Source organism: Epinephelus lanceolatus, chromosome 6 (genome assembly GCF_041903045.1).
Source record: "Epinephelus lanceolatus isolate andai-2023 chromosome 6, ASM4190304v1, whole genome shotgun sequence".
Classification (NCBI taxonomy): Eukaryota; Metazoa; Chordata; class Actinopteri; order Perciformes; family Serranidae; genus Epinephelus; species Epinephelus lanceolatus.
In genome coordinates, this window is record NC_135739.1 from 17688205 (window position 1) to 17710970 (window position 22766).

Consider the following 22766-nt stretch of genomic DNA (forward strand, 5'->3'; position numbering starts at 1 on the left):
ACACACTCTTGAAGGCCCCGAGTGTGAGATGTTGTGTGTGCCAGCGGGACTCTTTATCCACTGACAGGAGGTTAAATGTGGAAACAGGACCTGGGCTCCTCTCCCTCCTGTCTCTCTCTCTGAAAACACAGCAATCCAAATAAGGAGATCAGCCACGTTTGAAGAGTGAGTGAGTGGAGTGGAGAAGCCAGACCAATCCTTAGAAAGACTCTGGACGGGTGGTTTGATAGGGTGGAGTACGTGTCTGAGAGAGTGATAGTTGGGGAGTTGGGATGGAGGTGAAGCAGAGTGGTGAGTGAAGGAGCAATTGGATGGAGAGGATGGAGAGAAAGGATGAAAGGAGGGAGGGAGGGTGGATGAGAACATGGGAGGAGGACATGGGAGGAGGAGGAGGAGGAGGAGGGGGAGGAGGGGGTGATCAGAGACTGGAGGCAGGTTCTGTTGCGGTTTAAATAACTACCCATATAGGGATCAACTCTGCATCTCTGTTCACAGCTCCCTCTGTCTCCTTCCTGCTTTCTCCCCCTTTCTGTCTCTCTATCTCTTTCTCTGTTTCTCTGTAGCTTTGTTGGACTCCAGCTTTCTTTGGTACCGTGCATAAGACCAAATCTCCAACATCTCAACCCAGGAGGAGACTTGTGCTTTTTGAAGCTGCATTTTCACATCTCAAAGAGGGAGACCAACCAACCAAGCAGGCACCATGGAGGCCATCAAGAAGAAGATGCAGATGCTGAAACTGGACAAGGAGAACGCCATCGACCGGGCAGAGCAGGCAGAGACGGACAAGAAGGCAGCAGAGGACAAATGCAAGCAGGTGGGAATGAAAGAGGAGGACAGGGAGGGATGGATGGGCTAGCAGGGATGACAGAGACAGTGTCAGGAGTATAAAAGTATTTTTGGTCAGTTAAAAAGCAATAAATAAAAAAGCAGCAATAAAATTAAGGATTTAAATAACTGCAAAACAATCCAATTAAAAGAGCAAAGAATTTAGTACCTGGAGGAAGTGCTCATTATTTGCAAATGAGCTGCAAAGTGTATTTGCTGGAAAAAAAGCTCCAGCTCCAGCACAGGGCATACTTAAGGTTTTCCTTTAAGGCTTTTCTCTTTATCCAGTACTTAAGTTAATCACCATACCAGACATACCTTGAAGGAAACTGTCTGTAAACACTTCCCATTTATCTATACCACATTCCTCACAGCTAATTTACTGTTCTACTTTACCATATCACACCTAAAAATATATATAAATACCGTTTAGGGGCTGGATTGAAAATTCAATAAATGTTCGTGACAGTATGTGAAACACAAACACCTCCTTAAAAGGTCAGGCGAAGCTGTCAGGATAAGCCCTCGAAACTTTATAGTCTCCATTTTGTGTAAGATAATCATGTAGTTCAATTCCAGCTAAAATTCATCACCTAATAAAAAGACCATCCAAAAATATAAACGCCAACTTTAACGCCATGGTTGATTTCTGAATCACCACGTCACCTGAACAACACACACATGTCAGTGTTAATGCTGTTTACAGTCAGGCTCAAAGAAGGCTTATCAAACCCCCCGCATGTGGTTTTGGCCACTTCAGGTGATGAGACACCCAGGATCAGGATTTGGTGTCAGGGGAGGACAAAGTGGTTCCATCCCTCCCTCCAGCACCAGTCTGAAGAGAGCTAATGGAGCGTCTGTCTGTCATACAGCCAATTTGACAGGTGTATCCAACACAGGAGACATCACACACACATTAGAAGCATGCAAATGGACACACAAATAAGGGACTGAACACACACACGCATTAGGCCCATGGTCCCAGGCGCCTGTGTGTTCTCACTGATAACAGCTGTATTTTTAGACACCAGGAGAGAATGACAGTGTGGAATTCAATAGGATTATCAGAGGGACTTCATGGGCTCAGGGGGGAACACTGATTAGGGGGAACACTTAACCCTGTGAGTGTGTACATGTGTGTGTGTGAGAGAGAGGATTCAGCTCTGCATACCAGTGATCACGTCATGAGGGACTGATAGTAAACCCTAACCATTTAAATGTTCCCAAATATCATAAACACAATTAGACTCCCAAATCAGCCGCCGCTGCTGCTTTATCACTGCTCTGAATTCAAACACCTTGACTTTAACGATGACTCATCAGACTGAGTGATTACTGGAGGGCAGAACAAACATGCTAAAATCAATGGATGAGTTTTATCACTGTGGTCATATCAACAGAGGTTTTTAAGCTGCTGAAAGTTTCAGGGGTAAAACTGATGCAAAGTTCAGTGTATTTATTTAACCTCTGTTAGAGTGAGATGTGTTTGTTCAAGAGGGAATAGAACAAAATAGAATAGAATAGGATAGAATAGGATAGAGTGTTCTGTTCAACAGAGTATAATATAATATAATATAATATAATATAATATAATATAATATAATATAATATAATATAATGGAACAAAATAAAATAGAATGGTACATCATGGAATGAAACAGACCACAATAGAACTAAACGGATTGGAACAAAATAGAACAGAATAGAATAGAATAGAATAGAATAGAATAGAATAGAACAGAGCAGAATAGAATAGAATAGAATCATATAGAATGTAACAGAGTTGAACATAACAGAATGAAGAAGAATAGAGTAGAATACATTTTTACTTCAGAACAGAATAGCAAAGAACAGAATGGAAGGGGATGGAAAAGAATTAGTAGTAGAGCAGAACCGAACCAAACAGAGCAGGACACAACGGAACAAAACAGAGCAGAATAGAATCCGATAGAATATTCTGTTCAACAGAGCGGAATGTAATATAATGTAATATAATGGAATAGAACTGAATAGAATAAGACAGAACAGAACAGAACTAAGTAGGATAGAATGGAACAGAGCATAACAGAATTGACTAGAGCAGAAGAGAACCAAAGAACAAAAAACAACAGAACAGAACAGAGCGGAATAGAATAGAATGTGCTGTTCAACAGAGCGGAATATAATATAATGGAATGGGGTGGAACACGATAGAACTGAATAGAATAGAACGGGACAGCATGGGACAAAACAGAACAGAATAGAGTAAGACAGAACAGAACAGAACAGAACTGAATTGACTGGAGCAGAATAGAGCCGCACTGAACACAATAGAATACAACAAAACAAAACAGAGCAGAACAGAATAGGACAGAATGTTCTGTTCAACAGCGTGTCATGGAATGGAACAGAATAGAACAAGACAGCGTGAAATGAAACAGAACAGAATGGAATAGAACAGAATTACGTAGAATAGAATGGGACAGAGCAAAACAAATTGACTAGAGCAGAATAGAACCAAACTGAACAGATTGCAACAGAACACAGCAAAGCAGAATAGAATAGGATAGAATGTTCTGTTCTACAGAGCAGAATGGAATATAGTAATAATGGAATGGAATGGAACAGGATAGAACTGCATAGAATAGAACAGAACAGCGTGGAACTAAACAGAACAGAACAGAATAAGATAGAGTAGAATTAAATGAAATGGAAGAGAGAGGAACAGAATAGTACAGAACGAAATGGAACAGAAAGGAACAGAACAGAACACGTCACAACACAAAAAAATAGAATAGAATAGAATAGAATAGAAAATATAGTGCAGAATGTAACAGAATGGAGTGGCAAAGAAATGAATGAAATGGAACAGAACAGATTTAAGTAGAATAGAACCAAACAGAACAGAATGGAGTGGAGCTGAATCAAACCAAGCTGAATGGAACAGAATACAACAGAACAAAACAGAGCAGAATAGAATAAGATAGAGCAGAATGAAAAGGAATGGGTATGACCAGAATAAAACAGAACAAAATGGAACAGAAGAGAATACAATACAATACAATAGAAAAAAGCAGAGAAGAATAGAATAGAATGGAACTGTATAGAATGAAACCAAATAGACTGTAAAAGAGTTGAACAAAGCAGAATAAAGAAGAATAGAGTAGAACACATTTTTACTTCCTTGGGTCAATGGCGGAGGAATGGTGGAGTCAACAGGAATTGTTTCATGCCAAACAGGGGGGAGTGGGGAAAATGGTTGGCTAAATAAAACCTATATTTGGTTAAAAACACAGGAACCAGACACGGTGTGGTGAACTGGACTAACAGTCTGCCCTGTTGTAGCTGGAGGAGGAGCTGCTGGACCTACAGAAGAAGCTGAAGCAGACGGAGGACGAACTGGACAAATTCTCTGAGGGCCTGAAAGAAGCTCAAGAGAAACTGGAGCTGTCTGAGAAGACGGCTGCAGATGTGAGTGAAGAGTCACACACACACACACACACACAGAAGTAGAGAGGGGTTCTGGGATGGCTGAGTTTCACTTCACTTGACTGAAAATGTGAAATGAAACCTCCATTCCTCCACAGTTATAATCATGCAGCACTGTTTCATATCAAATCCTGAGCAGGAGTATGAATATTGACAAGAGGCTTCTGCCCTTGTCGTTAATTACTAGCTTTTTCCGACTTTGACACACAGTCACGTTACCATGGCACTACTGAAAACCACAGCTCATTATTCCACAGCTGGATGGTTCGAAGCCAGCACCAGCTGTGGCTTTACTTTGATCCACAATGAATGGTTTGGAGCACTTCAGAGACGGTTACATTCCTGTGCAGCCACTCCTGAAAGATGAGCATACAGATAAACTGTAGCCCCCTCACCCAAACACACACACATACCCACCCACACACACACACACACACACAACTTCACTGAGGTCCTCCAAACCAGTAAACCAGAGCAGAGAGGATTAACAGTCAAACCACACTGTTGTTCATCGTCATCCCTATTTGGGCTGATGAAGCTTGTATATTAATGTAAATGTACAGTGTGACAGCTCAGACAGTTTGTGTACATGTACTTTGCTGTAATAACAACAGTATGACAGAAATATAGAAATATTGTTTTGCTTTCACTGTTAAATGTCATATGATTATCAGCACGGCCACACTTTCCATCTTTTATACTGTAGGTGTTGATATCTAGAATGGGACGATTACTCAAATACAGAACTTTATAGGTACAGTCTCGATGTATTTGTGCTCTACTTGAGTGTTTCCACTTTATGCTACTTCATATTACATTTATCTGGAAGTTGTAGTTACTAGTTACCTCGTAAATCAAGATTATGCTGTACAAAACATCAGCTCATAAAATATGATGTCTTGTACTCTGATCACACAGAAAGCATTTTAGCAGCTGGAGGCACCTATTTGTAATTGTTTTTAATGAGAAAGAAGCATTTTGCTAGTGTTTTTTTGCGTCGCGATGCACTTGGCGTTTCTGCCAAAGCGCTCTGAACTCCTCGAGATGAAAACTAGCAGAGCAGAGAAAAACGCCCCACGCCATTTTTTATTTTGCCATTTCTTTTCCCATTGTCCAATCGGATGATTTGAGAGGTGGGCCTGTGGTGGTCACGACAACAAGTTTACAGTTGGTAAACACTGGAGGAGAAACTGGTGGTAGCGGTTGCTGGATACCCAGAGCTATTCGACCCGACGATAGACAGCAGGTTGTCAAATTGCCCCAGAGTCATCCTAAAATATGCCTGGAAACGGCCATCATTGAGAAGAAGCTCCTGGACCAACTGGTGGTACTCCCTGTGATCCACCCTCTTTTTTAGGGTCTCATGTACCCATACAGATCTCCATTTCCCTGTGCCCAACAAACTATTCACTGACAACCTCTCACCCTCAACCAGAGCTACAGCAAGTACCCTCTGCCTGAACATTTTAGGAACTAGCTAATGTCAAATAACGAAGACATATGACTCGGTTGAGACTATGTATGTATGTATGTAGTATGAAGGATGCCCTAGAATTGGGCTGAATCAGCTGGCCTGATTCTGGCTGCTGACACTGCGATCAGAAATTACCTAGCCCAGCATCAGCCCAAACTCGGCATGCCAGATTAAATTGGCCCAGCGGCATTCGGTCACTTGACGTGGTTGAGACTTGGTATGAATGACGCCCCAAAATCAGGCCAAATCAGCTGGCCTGATTACAGCTGCCTACACTGCCATCACTGGGTTGTGAACAGACTTTAATGTGTAAAATCAGTGTTCAAGTTCTCCTTTAAGTAAATGTTTTAATGCTGAACTTTTACTCTTAGTAGACGTCTTTTGACACTGTACTATTGTTGTTTTTACTGAAGTAAAAAATCTGATCTTCTACCGCTGAGGAATCCTATATAAATCTTAAACAGCATGATCCTACAACAGGATGACTGTATCCTCCACATCACAGCTGAATGAACTCTCAGATTCGGGAGAATATTTTTGTATACACAAATAATTAATTTCAGTAAATGTAGCGGAACATTGGAAATGTCAGTTGTCCCGTGGCTAATCAGCGGCAATCTGGGAAGACAGATCATATTTTAGATTGTTGGCAAAACCACAAACCACAGAGCTGTATATCTCTCAGTGGTGGTTCCTCTGGCATTTTAGTGCATGTGTACACAGGCCTGTGTGATTACTCGTGTGTGTGTGCCTGTGTGTGTGTGTGTGTGTGTGTGTGTAAGAGAGAGAGAGGGAGAGAGTGGGATGGGAGCTGAAATATAAACAAATTCCGTTTTTAGGATCACTGACTTTGTTTACTGGCACAAAATATTCTGGTTTCTGCTCTTATTTTGAAACAGACAATGCTCCTACAGAGCTACAGGGCTAATCAAAATGAATATTCTACTAAATATGCTCAAGCAACCAGTGCTGAAATGCAGCTGTGCATACTCTAATTAATGTACAGCCAATCAGCTCCCACAAACAGGCTTTTCTGTCTTTGTTGTGATAGTCTGTGACTGATATATCATATAGCTCAGGATGGACCGTAGCTAGCTAAAGACGCAGTAGTGGCGTAACTAGCACCTTTCTCAAAAGTTCAGAGACTTTCGACTAGAAGTGCTCCGAGCCAAACAAAAAAGGAACTGTGCTCCGAAAGAAGATGTTGGGCTCAGCACTGTTTCTCTAGGCGGCTTCATGTGGCCACATACACTCTCTCCTCCTCTGGAATGATTTAGAAAGGACAGTGGTGCTGTAAAAATAAAAATTAAAATGCTATGTGGACACAGACCCTTAATTGGAAAATGCTGCGTTCTGAAAAATTCAGAAAATCCAAACCAAAAATGCTGTTTACATGACCCACAACAAATTAAGAATATTGCCATATTCAGATTAATCGTGTAATATCAGTATACCTGTAAACATACCCAATTATGTACAAGACACAGATAAAATACTGATCATACCAGTTTAGCAGTGAAATGCCACTTCAATAACAATAGCTAAAACTCCAGTCATTCCAGCAACATTACTAAGCAAACTGTGTGGGCAGGGAGAAGAATGATGAAAACAAAACCTCTCCCAGCTGCCACCAAGATGTGGTATTGTTTGAGCCTTGTGAAGGATATCCCAGGGAAATGCAGCGCTGTACTACACACAAAGAGAGAGGAAGTGTCTGACATACAGACACTGAGACCGAGGCTGAGACATGCTGGATTATCCTCACGCAGTGATTAAATAAACTCCGAGAAGCCTCACATGTAAAGTGGGTCAAGTGGGCCCCTGGAAAAAAGTGGTTGTTGAAGTTGTGGTTTGAGCCCGACTAGGTATAATGTCCACTGTGGTAAAAATAGAAGTTTTGTTTCACATATTTACGGTGGGGCCTACACACACACACACACACACACACACACACACACCAACATTTCCAGGCGGTATAACTGCTCTACTGCGCTTCCATGAATCCCCCTCCACTTATTAGAGGCAGCAGTCGAGTCATTACACATCTCAATTCACACAGAGAGCACGACCAGATTGGAAACCTGGAGGGGGCTGGGAAAGCAGAACAGTGAGCCACAGACTCCAACAAAGCCAGCAGTTGTGATTCATAAAAAAATAGCTCCTGCACCATCGACTAGTAGCGCTGGTATTTAGGTCATCGCAGCTCTCTGTCAGCTCAAGCAACCAGACAAAGAGTCCATCTTCAGGAGTGTGAGATCAGAGTATTGGCGTACAGGATGCAGAGCTAAAGGTTGTTTTAATATAGGTATTGATGACAGCACTCACAGCAGCAACAGTTACAGTTTTCAGGGAAAGCTGGACTGTGGGGGCAGCCGGGCAGGGAAAGCAGAGAGCAGGCAGGGGGGCTCTGGTATGTCAGGAATGCAGCTAAGGCAAACAGAAAGCCCCACACTCCTGTGTCTAATGAAATCAATGCTCCCAGCAAAGGGGCAAATCAGACAGAAGGGCTCAATCAACAGATGAGACTGATTGTGAGAGATTTACTTCTTCACGGTCAACAACAGGACTGAATTTGAGCTGAACCTGAACTGAAGCGAGCTGAGATCTGCTGCCCGGCTTGTTCCAGCCGGCCTGTTTGCTCACGAGGCCGACCGTGTGAAAAGGAAACAGAGAGGGTAAACACGGGCAGGGCCGGCAGAGCAACATGAAGGATGCAGCATAAATCTGATTTACACCCACATGATGAACATCACCAGCGAGCAGGCAGGTGGTGGGTGATATCAGTTTGCTCACGCCTTCAAGACAAACAATCACACAGTTCCTCAAAATAGAAAGGTTTATGATGCATGATTGTTAAACGTTTACATAACAGATTTCCTAGAAAACCATGTTGTGAGGACGACTTTGTCTGATATGAATCTTTTTACTATATAATGACGAAAACTCTGTCTGTGGGTGTGTGTGTGGGTGTGTCTGTTCCAAGTTTTTCTCCTCACTGACTTGGTCAATCCACGTGAAATTTGGCACAGTGGTAGAGGGTCATGGGAGGATGTGAATGAAGCAATATTACATCAATTGGCCAAAGGAGGGCGCTATAGCAACCGATTGAAATGGCAAACTTTGAATGGGCATATCTCATGCCCCGTATGTTGTAGAGACGTGAAACTTTGCACAGAGGTGCCTCTCCTCATGAGGAACAAATTTGCCTCAAGAAACCATAACTTCTGGTGATATAGATTTTCCGCCATTTTGACTTTTTCTAAAAACACTAAAATCAATCTCTTCCTAGGAAGTTTGACGGATCTGCATGAAACTCGGTGAACATAATCTAGGGACCAATATCTAAAGTTCCCTCTTGGCAAAAGTTGGAAAACCTACTAAAACTGAGCTTCTATAAGGCAATGAATATTGCTGAGGGCGTGGCTCATCACATAAAGGTGTATAACATCTCAACATCTGGCGCTATATCAACAGAAAAATGCTTAAAAATGGCTAAAATGCGACCGATCGCAATGCGACCGATCGCTGTGGCTCCCTCTGTGGCTCCCCCTGTGGCTGAAAGTTGTTGTTTGTTTTTTTTTCAAATTTTTGGTATGACTAAGTCATGGTGTGGTATGCTGTACTCAGTGGGTATGGACTAGTTTATATATACTTTGTGGTTAGTTTGCTGCATGTTATATCTAATGTCCATTCACTTATCAAATGTTTTTAAAAGAAGGTGTTAAACTATGGTTTACAAAAAAACATGAATCACCAGACATGCTACTAACATATTAGCATTAAACAGTGACTTACGAAAAACAAGTTCTGCTAAAATATGCATGCTTACATCCTTTGAAAAAACCCATAACAGCTGAATTAAACTGACCATGAAATTTACTTCACAGACAAACATTGTGTTTTGTCCAGAAACACAAAACTTAATTTTGTAACATAGTCAAGCTCACAAAGTTCCCACAAAACCTCATACTGACAGACTGAACTCCATTTCAATTAAACAGAAATTTATCTATCCTGAAGGAAATTCTTGTGCCAGAGAATGCTTCAAATTACAGTAACAATAAGTACAGTAACCACAATTTTAGCAATTCACCGACCAGACAACCAGTGGATTTCTGAGGCAGGGTCACTCGCTGGGTCCAGTTTTAGAACAATAGAGTATTAAATATCTGGCAGAATATACAAATATACAAGACAGAAGTGTTTTATAGGAGCAAAAGTAAAAACCAGTGCCTAATAGAGTAACAATAGGAGTGCGATAAATACAAGAGTTACTAAAATGAACTAAAATGGTGGAAAAAACAGACTGCGCCTGCTAATAAATATTGAATCTGATATAACAACTGCACTGCGAACTGTTAAGATGATGAACCAGTTGACGGTGCAACAGTGATATTATAGTCTCACTGATGCTGGATTTTTGCCGTCAATTTAGTCAGGTCAATGATAAATGACAAAGAATCTTACATAACAAAAACATATTCTATAAGGATTACTTAAAACATGTTTATTGTTATAGAAAAAGAAAAAGATACTGACGAACAATTTATACTTGAAAAATAAACTTGCTCTCAGGCTGTCAGGTATATACAAAACATGTCATGTTTCTAAGTAATTTTAATCACAGTTTTCCCATTTTTATACTGCAGTTTCTGGCACCTTATCAGCTGACATGTATGATTATACAGAGACATCTGTGATGAGCTGATATTGTCTAATATATCCATCTAGGTCTCCACAATATATCTCAGACATCTCATCACTTATTTTCAACATTTTAAGCTTTCACAGGTTGTGTATATTTGTGAACTCTGAGCAGTGTAACTAAGCAGTGATCCTTTCTGAGATTGTTCTATTTTAATATCTTAATGGGTCTGTGATCTCCAATGTGTTACAGCATATTATGGTCCCTAAGGCAGAGATGCATTGGTCCAACTTCTTCTCTCCTGATACAGATTCTGATACCCTAAAGGCCCAGACATACCAGAGCGACATCAAAGAACTGGTGGTGACGAAGGCCGACTGTTGCATCACCTTATGTTGCCTGTATCTATGCCAAAAAGCTGTACTTGAAAACACAGCAGAGACTACAGCCAATGGCCTGCTAGCACGTACGTTCTGCGCCTGCGTAAGAGGAAATAACTCTCTACACCAGCAGGTGGCAGTAGTGTGTAATCATCATTAAAAAAAGGGAAAACTAGAAGACCGAGAGGACAGATTCAAGACGCTAGTTAGCCAGTTAGCACAAGAACAACACAAGACAATGTTGAAAGAACAAAACATATTTACCGTGCGCCATACTGTGCTGTTTTTGCTTAAGAGCGCAATGGCTAAAAACATAATCTTACCCAGTACAAGAAGTATATTTTGGTCTCATGATTTTATCCATTTATTTGCTGCCCCCACTTCTGTTTCTCTTCTCATGCACTGAACTGAACTGCCAATCAGGGTAATTTCATTCAGCAATGGGCCCCGCAGTCTATTGACAGTGATTCAACATGCTGAATTGGAGAATAAAAGCTGACAAGGGCCGACAAGGGCCAACAGTGCAGGACACACTGCCAAAACTAGGGTGACAGAAGCTTACCAATGGCCTGACATTAATCGTCTGGTTGTTGTGTCAAGGCCCTAACTCACGGTATTGACCAATATCAATATACCAGAATTAATACTTTTCTGTGTCGAACTCATTCTAATCATTTTATACAAGACTGGTGGTCCACAATGACTAAATGAATGCAACTGTAAGGAGAAACATTTATTATGACAATGTCAAAGAAGTTGTCTTTAATGTGGGTTGGTCATGGGCAATGCTCACTCGTGAACAAGACCCTGCGATACTTGACACAGCAACTCTCTCCAACCTGAAACTTTCGACTTACTGGTCCACCTACGTCCCAACCCTCACCTATGGTCATGAGCTCTGGGTAGTGATTAAAAGAATGAGACTGCAGATACAAGCGGCCGAAATGTTTTCCCCTGTGGGGGGGGGGCTGGGCTTAGCCTTAGAGATAGGGTAAGGAGTTCAGACATCTAGAGGGAGCTCGGAGTAGAGCGGCTGCTCCTTCGCATCGAAAGGGGTCAGTTGAGGTGGTTCGGGCATCTGATCAGGAAGCCTCCTGATGCCTCCCATTGGAGTTGTTCTGGGCACGTCCATCTGGTAGGAGGCCCTGGGGCAGACCCAGAACATGCTGGAGGGATTACATATCTCATCTGGCCTGGGAATGCCTTGGGGTCCCCCAGGAGGAGCTGGAAAGTGTTGATGGGGAGAGGGACATCTGGGGTGCCTTGCTTGGCGTGACCTGCCCCAGGATGAGTGGATGATAATGGATGGATGGATGGATGGTCACGGGCAACATGCTATCCAGTTCATAAAGTCAGTGTTGGGGCCAATACCAATCAATGAAATGCTCCACATTAAATAGCCTGTTATGTTTTAAACAGAATGGAAACTTCTCACTTTAAAGTCAAGTCTGTGACGGGAAATTAAACTGTCAAATCCAGTTTATGTGTGACATCTAAACTATGGGCACTGCGCCTTTACAATATCTGAAAGTAATTCATCATGGCTCTTTTTTTTTGTTTGGAAACTCTCGAACCAGTGATCACATCAGTCACAGGGATCAGATTTTACACACACACACACACACACACACACACACACACACTACAGGACACACGCCCCGCCCTCTCTGACCTCATCATCCCAATCATCTCTCTCCTCCTCCGCCACAGTCTGGCGCTCTCCGCTATCCTCGCCGCGCAGCTTTACTAATCCTCCTCCTCCTCAAACTCTGAAGTGTTCGGACGAAAAACTGCAACATTCCCGAGGACAACTTTCTACACTGCTCATGAACGTCTCATTCCTACAGACCAGAGGAAACATTTGGAGAACACCTGGATTACCTTACTTCCTGGTTATATAACTTTTCTTGCACTTGAACGACTCTTTACATTCCAAAGACTTTGGACCTACATCGATTTTTTGAATCACCGATCAAAGTCATTTTTCTTCTTATTTTATTATCCTAAACAGACCAAAACAAGCAGCAGGCTGTAGCCTACTTTTTTGCACAACCCACAAATAGTCTTAACTGCGTTTTTTCCTCTACTAGTGTTAAATTAAGTCAGAAATCAGTCAGCAATGGCAGGTTTGACCTCTGTGGATGCTGTGAAGAGGAAGATTCAGTGTTTGCAGCAGCAGGCCGACGAGGCAGAGGACCGGGCTCAGACCCTACAGAGAGAGTTGGACTGTGAACGGGAGCTCCGAGAGAAAGTGAGACAATCAAATCCTCTACTTTGCTTTATAGGTCTTTCCTTTGTCATATATCTCTCTGCTGTCACCTGTCAGACTCACCCAGTCACCCTAACCTGTCCATATTCACCTCTCGGGTTCTAAAAAGTCAATTTAGTTCATGTCATTGATTCATTCGCGGGCGTGATTGTGCCACAATGCAAGGCGTTGGTCTGCAATGAAAAAAGTTTGGATTCCTGCAGGTCTGTGCGCATGCGCAGTCCTGCCTGATTTACAGGCCGCTGTTTTGCTACTGTGAATAATGTAGACCACGTAGACAGCACTCAACCCAGTGTGCAGACCAGATTACTTCTTATTAATGATATTATATTCCTAAACACTTATTAATTAGGTCTTAGCAGCTGTGAGAGCTGCCAACATTTAGATTAGGAGGGTAATGTTTTGACCCTCCAGGGAAATTCATTTCTCTCAGTCTGAGTGGCTCAGAGGCACTTCAGCAGGGTGGATGTGTGCCAGCAGCAGCAGCTGCCTGGTTGGATGCCCAACCACCATACCACCCTGCCTCCACTGATGATAGGAAAATAAAGGCCATATACTTAAAAGCATGCCTACTCTGTTATTAGGGATTCAGAAGAGTAGTCTGGAAAATGTACCATTTTAGACTAGAGCTGAAACTTTTACTCACTTAACTGATTCGTCCATCAACAGCAAATGTTGATCATTATTGTTATGGATTTGTTTTTAAGCTAAAGTGGCACAAATCCTCTGGTGGCTGCTAGACCAGAGGATCCACAATACAATATTATTGCGACACTTATGTCAAGATATTATTGTAAATATGTTGCGATATGTTGGGTATTGCGATAAAATATATTGCTATTTATTACCGTATTTCAACTGTCCCCAAAGGAAAACTGTGTCAACACCTGCTTTATCTAATAAGATAAAGTTTTAGTCTGATCATCTCACTTCAGCCATTTTATTGCAGCAGCAACATGTATCTAGTGGACTGAAAAAGCAGTTGATTACATTATGCTAGTAGACTACCCAAAGTTTAATTTGTATTTAATACAAACATTGATACTTGGCACTGTGTGATGATACGATATCGACACACAGAATATTGCAATACAGTGCTGTATCCATTTTTGTCCTCCACCCCTAACTGCAGCTTTCTAGATGTGGATATCTTCTTGTTTATTGTGGTTTCTCGATAATAAATTGAGTAAGTTTGGGCTCAGGGAACTTGTCATGGGCATTTTTTTTGCTATTTGCTGTCATTCTATAAACCAAACTTAAGTCAGTGATAAAAAATAATCGTTACTTTCAGCCATGACTGGGCAATTTATGTGGACATTATGTATGACATGAGACCAGATGTCATCTTAGATTTTGGATAGTATAATAGTGAAAGTGTGGTCTTTTCCTGGTTTTAAATGTTGAATTACAGTAAAGTAATGTGACTTTCTAAACTACAAGGCTGGTCTAGCTGTTCTATTATTTGCCTTTACCCACTAAGTCATTATATCCACATTACTGATGATTATTTATCGCAAATCTCATTGTGCAAATGTGTGACAGCAGCAATAGTCACCCCTATAATATCATTTAAATATCAATATTGAGGTATTTGGTAAAAAAAAAATATCAGCCCCTGTTGCGGCTCTACTTTTGCACCCTTTCATGTGTTTACATTTTACCGTACAGTATCAGCAGTTGCACAACTCATCACTGTAATTGGCGCAACTCATTGCTGACGTTCCACAAGTGTGTGGTTTCTCACACTACATGCATGGAAGTGTTGAAAGTGACTTATGACTTATTCTGAGTATTCATCCATGTCTGTCACCTGCCTGTCTCTTGACTCTGCCCACATCCGTAGCTTCAGAAAAAGTAGAGCTTGGATTGGAGGAAGAAAAACCTGCTTACCAGCACAGTTTTGTAACAGTTTTACTTGTTTCATGTGCTGCTTTATGGCATCGGGTGCCATATCCTTTGCATAGGAGCTGGTTAATGACAGGACAAGAGGGAAGATTGAAGGAGAGTGGGAGGGGAAGGTGTGGCTGTAAAGATATGGGAGCTGAGATGATGAAAAGAGCTGGCGTGCAGGAGGACTTACCCCTTTGTTACAGACTGCCTATTAGGTAACAGCAATTTGACAAGTGGGCGTTTGGTCAGCTCGTGGGTTACTGTTCTGATCTGAACTTGTATGTTTACTTCAGTCACATCAGTAATCAAATGGCCTAATTGCAGTCTTTAAGTTAAGGTTGAGGTCATAGTTGTGTGTTTGTCACTACATGTTGAGACATAGCCTATAAAGTACATTTAGTTGAAGATTAAGCTTCGTGATGCTGTTTGCTCATGTGATTGTCCATAAATGTTTGTTTTGTTAAGGGACATCATTGTGTCCAACCTGCAGCCATGCAATAAATCAAAAGTATTGTAGGTAATGCATAGTGCACATTAATTTTTCATCTTTTAGGATAGTAAGACACACACCTCCTATTAATTTCTGAGTGTTTCCCAGCACATGTAAACTGCTTAAGAGACAAAAGCAGAGACACTTGCAGTTTGTGGTCAAATATTATTTTAATAACTGAAAATTTCATGGTTAAAATGATAAATCCACCATTTGGAAAACATCTTTCTAAATAATAGTATAAAGCTTTAAGGATAAAATGCGCTTTCAGAACTTGGCTGACAGTTAAACATTTGCATTGTAGACATGCTACGCTAACAGAAACATTTTATTTTAATCCGCCTATTTATCATTTATGAGCGGTTTGTAAAGAAATTGTTCATAACACATTACATTAATGTAGTTATAAGTAGATATAAGGACATTTTAAACAATTAATGACTCCATTTAAGACTTTTTTTATAGCTGCAACTGTGTTATATCAGTGTTATTCATTATCTGTGTATACTCAGTTATGGATGCTTCAGAGGTGGAGTTAAAAGTGTTGACAAATAGATCAATAAACACTTAATAAGACCCCATATCGGCTTGCATATACATTATAGTGAGTGTAAATGACGTATTTAAAGTGTTTATAAATAGTGCTTATAAATGCAATTAGTCCTTCATTTTCCGAGTGGATACCTTACCCTTTGGTTTTAGTTCTTCCATCCCGTCTCTTGTTGGCCTTAATGTATGAAAGCAGTCTCAGCTGTCACACATCTCCCTCCATGTGCATTCAAAGTCAGAGCGGTGCACTTGTGTGGCGGGGTTGGTGTGGTCCCATATGTGAATAATTAGGGCAACCTGCAGTTATTCCTCGGCACAAAACCCCTTTTCATTGGAACACGGTGGAGATCAAAACAGGAACCTCGCTGAGCGCGTTAAAGTAATGAATCACTGTTTGAAAATGTGGAGGCATCAGACAATAAAGAAACACTTGGCCACATATCTGACTAAAAAAGAAAAGCAATTGCTTCGTGTTATTTCTAGTGTGGTTTTGACGCCCCTGGAGACATTACTCAACGGCTCGATAATGCTTTAAGGCTCTATGAGATTACAGAGAAATGACACAGTCTTGAAAGGCTCATTTGACCTGCTTAGATGTGTTTTATTTACGGCCGTTATTCTCAATGAGCTGTTCATTCTTCAGTGTTCACAGCAGTTACTTGTTTGGTGGTTGAGGGTTAACAGTTGAGAGTCAGGCTGAGGATGAGGATGTGGACTTCATTCATGACCCTGAAAGCAGCACAGATGAACCAGATTGGCTCCTTTTTATGATATAAAAGCAGATCTACCATTTTTGCTTTGGCGCTCGACATGCATGTCACTATTTGTGATATTTATGGGACTAAAAATTACTTTAAAATGATGCAAAGAACAGAATAAAAAGCTCAAAAGTTTCTATTTCCCTTTTTGAAGTTGAAATTTTTGAATGCTATATTTGGCACAGTCATGTTTACATCATGCAACAGATGGTTGCCACGGTGATAATTTGTGTTATACCACAGAGAATGCAGAAATGCAGATTGTGGCATACCCGATCCATATCTAAAACTAGATAAAAGGGGAAGTGGGACTCAAAACTTCCACTGTGCTCAAGTATAAGCATTGGGAAGCAAGTCACCCCCGCTGACAAACCCCCCTCCCACCATCACCCCAGCTGCTCCACCCAGGATGTTGTCTGCCTGCTCTGGTCCAGCACTTCCTGTACTTCTACTCCCAACACTTCCTGTCCCTGAGCTGCAGCCCTGATCAACAGGAAGATTAGTGTGTGTGGTGGACGGAGTGTTGCTATGTTAGTTAACAGTTAGTGAAGTGAAAGTTTAATACTGAAACACATCTTAAAGGTTCAGTGTGTAGGGTTTATTAAAGACATAATATAACAGACATTAATATAATACAATAACTATGTTTTCTTTAGTGTGTGTGATCACCTGAAAATTAGAATTGCTGTGTTTTTGTTACCTTAGAAGAAGACGTTTATATCTACATATGGAGGGTGTCCTTGTCCATGAAGTCTGCCATATTGCTACAGTAGCCCTTAATGGACAAACCAAACACTGGCTCATATAGGGCCATTCATGTTTCTGCCTCAGCTGTTGTAGTTAGCAGGCCCTCTGTGACCAGCTGAACAGCCTTGGAAAAACACTTGTTTTAAAGTGAAACTGCTTTATTCAGTATTTTTACCTTTTTAAATCACTGTGTCTGTTTGTTTTGGAGAGGAACAAACGTCTATGGTTAATTCGGCACCTGGTTAAAACCTCCTGCACAATGAACACTAAAGGAATCCTAACCGGGAGTTGATGCTCAACACATTGGAGATGTTTTAGCTGGCTGCAATCCTCACTGCTAAATGCCACTAAGTCCTACACACTGCTCCTTTTAAAGATTCACGTCCACTCATTTGAGTTCACTTGAAGGTAGTTTTCTTGTGACAATGGAGGTCAACTATTGATTTCAACCATCTGTCTCTGTACATAGAATTTTTGATCTGTTCTACCACAATGACATTGACATTGGATTTGCTATACACACTAAAATTGTTTTCTACATAATGACAGCTTTGCTCATTTGACTTCACTTAAATCTCATATTGAAAGCTAATCGCAGGAAGTAATTTAGACATACTTCCTTCATCTCATCAGATTGTCAGAATGAAGTAGAGGTTTCATCTGTTTGCTGCTTGGTGCGGTCAGCGGGCTCGACGGTTTCTCCGCCGGGCCTCTAGCAGACTCCAGCAGATTCTGTGGAAAGACTTACTTCCTGGTTTCACTGTTTTCTTTGGACTTTCTCCCTGGGAATAGCTCAACTTTCCAAATATAACTGCCACATGTTGATGCGTTTTAGCAGTCGCTGGTATTCTGGAGAAAACTCCCATGTCAGTGGCTTGTGGCTTAGCTGATTATGCAGACCGGGGTTGCGGGTTGGTGCTAGCAAGGCTAAATTTGCTGTAATGTCATTAAGTAGCATTTAGAGAGTGGAAATGATGTTGGTGTTTTACTTTATTTCTGCATGCAAGGCTCAGTGAGATGCTTATAACATTTTCAATGATGTATTTGCCAAAGCTGGATCAGTTTGTCTGCTTGTACTGCAGAGTAGAAATGGTATTAATTTAGCCTGAAAAGATGTATATAAAGTTTTATTGCTGGGATAAGCTGCTGCTATGATTGCTAGTAGTTAAATCACCTGCTCTCTGTTTGTTCAGAAGCCACGCTATTGAAGACCTGTGCTGTTGTCCTAAAATGTCATTAAGATCTATGTAAATTCCAACAAAACCAAGAAGGACAACTGCCCCCTGAAGAGCCTTTTCACAAATTGGTTGTGATGAATCTCTTGTCAGGATTAGACACTTCAGTGCTATGCACCAGAGCCTGAACAAAAGACTCAAACTAGCTCAAGACCTGTGAGAAAGTCTGACAAATTACTTTCTGCACAGAGAGAGAGATCTCATTGTGACGCTTGTCTGGAAGTTTAATGACCCTCCTTTACGTATTGCACCTCATGACAGGCAGGCTTATACATTGTGAGCAGCTCTCTTTGCATGCCAGATCTTTATGGGAAAAGATTACACTCTCAGAGGCACATTCACACCGAGAGTAGCGAGCTGCAGTCGGTGTCAGGAATAACTTCCCCTGAACCCCAACAGCATTGTGCAGCTCATTAGCCCACTGCCCTGGAATCAGCCAGTAATTAGATTCCTCTTTCACTTGTCCTTGATCCTGTCTCTAATACATGTAATACACTCAGGTATTTCTTAAGGCACTCCCAGTGGAACTGTGCTGTATTTTCAAGTCAGGCGGTAACACTGTTTACTAAGTAGACACCAGTGACAGAGAGGGGAAGGGAAAGGCACATCAGTCCTGTATTCCACTGTGTTTTAGTTTGTGGCACTTATTGATGCTGCTCAGAATAACCAGGCAGCACTGACATTGGACTGACATTTTGGGAAATACACTTAATGCTTTTTCTCTGTAGTCTTGAGCTCTTGAGTTAAATGAGATTGATACCACGACAGCCAGCAGCTGGTTAGCTTAGCCTAAAGACTGTAAACAGCTACCAGCATGCTGTTCCCATGCACTTTTTGTATGCATACATACGAAAAGTAATGCGCCACAATTCATATGTAACCCACGTAATCATGAGCCAGTTATTTGATTTGCACAGTGGATGCTGGTGGGCCATCACGACAAGATTATGCATGCATAATATGATGTTAATTCCACTACAGCAGAGACTTGATGATCACTAAAACTAGGTAGGGAAAAAGTGGATATATCAATATCAGTGTCGGCTATCGGTCCAATGAGGTGTTACATATTGGATATCGGCAAAAAATTCCCTAGTGTGTAACCCAAGTGATTGGGAAGGCTGCAGTTGTGTGACCAATGCGCTGACCAATGCGCTGACAGGAGTAAAGAAGGAAGAAGTAAGGAGGCAAGTTGGGGTGGTGGGTGGGTCACAAAACACAGGACTTTGCCCAGGAGACAGGTGTTCAGAACCAAGTGAATTTTTTAGTTACTTTAGTTAGTTTTTTTTCCTAAACCTAACCAAAGTAACTTTACTCGCCTAAACCTAACCTACGTAACTTTATGCTTAGTATGTAGCTGAATGTAAAGTATATAACATCGTTTGTGGGACGCTAATTCATTAGATATCATACGACCCATTGTATGTGCATTTTCGTAAAATGTCATGAGCCATTGTTAAAGGATAAGTTGCCTGAAGTAACTATTTCTGCCTACCAGCAACTTTAAAGCTGACAAATTAGCACATTATATCTTATTTATTTAATCCATGCAAAAAACTTTAATTCATTAATTTTCCATAACCACTTATCCTGTTGGGGGTCGCAGGGGTGCTGGAGCCTATCCCAGCTGACATTGGGCGAGAGATGGGGTACACCCTGGACATTTCACCACATCACAGGGCTGACACATAGGCCATGTTCACACGAAAACGATCCACTGAAAACAGAATCATTTCTCATTTTCATTGTGAAAAAAGTTCCACGTTTAGACGACAACGTTTTGATAACAAAACGACCCACTTGCCGCATCCAAATAATGAAAAGGCTAACTAGTGAACTGTGGACAGAGACACTTTAGCTGTTTCCCCCTGTTCCCAGTCTTTGGGCTAAACTAAGCTAACCACATGCTGGCTGTACAGACACGAGATTTGGTATCAAGCTTCTCGTCTAACTTCTGGCAAGAAAGCAAATAAGGCAATATGTCTAACAGCTTCTTTAAGAATCTCGTAGCCACTGTGACTGAATGTCGTTTCAGGCGGTCCAACTGGTCCAAGGGAGCTGTGAAGTAGCCAGCAGCTGCTGACATACCACTCACCTCTTTAAGCACTGGTGTTACATATTAAGCCAGCTTGATAACAGAGCAGCTACTTGTCGTCCAGTATCTTTTACATGTCTGTGTGTGTGTGTGTGTGTGTGTGTGTGTGTCTGCCTGGTGCTCGCTTCCACAATCTTACTGATACTCCACCACAAACATTCTCCATAGTTTGTTTTACCATATAAGGCGGCGTGCGTCCTTGGCAGCCAGAGAATGCAAAGTGGTTGCTAAAGGAAGGAGCATGGCCAGATAGAGAGAGAATACCAGCTCTGAAAGAAAGAACAATCAGAGGGAGGAAATGAAAGGATGTCAGGCAGCTGGCTTCCCGCCACTTTTTTTGTCAAGGTCCTCATTTGTAAAGTGACGTTAAAATCTATTCTTAGAGTAATAGTCTCTTGTTAGACATAGTAGTTGTAACCTTTACCTTAACGTTGCTGTCAGGTTTGTTATTTTTATGCAAAAGCTTTAAATACTAAAAGAGCTCGTGTTGCTGTCCTTAAGGCATTGCAGCTGCAGAATCTATTTTCAATATTTTACCTTCAGGACTTACAGGAAAAGCTCTTCTCTGGTCATGGCTGAGTAAATTAAAGGCATGAGAGTATGTGCTGCATGCACATAAGCTTTTTTTACTTTACACAAGGGCGTCTCTGTCTATAAGGGGATTCCCCCCTGGTGATTGTGAAAATCTGATAACGGAGAACACACACGGTTTCACATATTTGATTGCAAGCGTAGATATGCTACCACCATAGTAGTATTAGCCTTTGGTTTGGTGGTGGTTTGGCCTGTTGGTAGTTGTATTAGACTTGCTGTATGTGTGTTGCTTGATGACAAACGTTTTACCGGGCAGGAAACTTGCCAGCTGCCTGTTGATGTGTGTTTGTGCGAGGCAGAGATTGACAGAATGCGAATGTCTTTTTGCATGTTTGCAGAGCGTGCGTGTGTCTGGATGTGCATTACAGCATTTGATGTGCCAGTGTAACCGACCCTAAAGCTCATGAATAGCATGTTTGTTTGTGTGCAGACAGCATTCTTCGCAGCACATTGCTTCATTCGGGACTAAGGAAATAACAGTATCTGTTATTTCAGGCTCCGGTTTGATTCTGCTCAACATTTCTCACCGTGCAGCCAGATGCAGTGTTGACAGACGCAGACCTGTGTGAAGGACGTTGCTGATGAGATTTCAAGATGCTCGACCGATTTACGACTTTTCATTCATTCCGTGTTGGGTTAGGTTTTCCTTTATCAAGAGCTGGCCGGTTAAAGGCATGTCAACGCCAGTCTGACAGACATTTCCTGTCTCATATCAGTGGCCTCCCCTGGCAGCTCCGGGTGCAGTAGGGCAAGACCTGAGAGAGGACAGAGAAAGAAAGAGAGAAAAAGGAGGTGGAAAGACTGAGTGGCTAGTCAGCAGTCTAGGATGACATGGAGACGAGAGGGAGAAATTCTTAAAAATTAAAAAAAATACAGCCCTGTGCCAGATGCCAGCAAGCAGGAAACCATGCTTTAATTTCCTGAAATATTGAGCCTATGACTGAATGGAATAATAGACTGGATGGAGGTCTATTTATTCTCAGCACAAACAGACATAATAACTCTTTTCCACTGAGCTGGCTCTTCCTCTCTGCAGTGTCACCTTTCGTCCTCGCTGCCAGTCTCGTCTCTTTTGTCTCTCTTAGTGACTTTATCTCTCCAAATGCATATTGGAATGACTCACCTACCTGTGAGTTGAATGGCAGACACTTTGACTGTTGATGTGACTAGCAACCTGACTTCTGGACTGAATGACTAAGCTAATGAGTCACTGACCTACTAACTGCTGCCCTGCTACCGAGCACAGAATAAATTCTGTTTGTCTAAGAAGTCCCCAGCTGTTTCGCTTTAGCAACAGGGAGTAAACCTGTGCGAGGACTCTGGGTTTGAATGAATAATTCACCGTTG

General features: G+C 41.6%; 1 protein-coding gene across 5 annotated transcripts in view; it reads left to right on the plus strand.

The window, feature by feature from the left end:
- The first annotated feature begins 204 nt into the window (after positions 1 to 204).
- tpm4a (tropomyosin 4a) overlaps positions 205 to 22766 on the plus strand; it is a 33804-nt gene continuing 11242 nt past the window's right edge. For 2 of the 5 annotated variants that reach the window (XM_033622143.2, XM_033622144.2), the window contains exons 1-2: positions 463 to 814; positions 4150 to 4275. In XM_033622143.2, the coding sequence (XP_033478034.1) occupies positions 701 to 814; positions 4150 to 4275 (240 nt within the window). In that variant the 5' untranslated portion in view covers positions 463 to 700. Of the gene's footprint in view, positions 292 to 462; positions 815 to 4149; positions 4276 to 12488; positions 13044 to 22766 lie in introns of those variants that run through there. The other 3 variants (XM_078168741.1, XM_033622146.2, XM_033622145.2) reach the window with 3 other exon arrangements.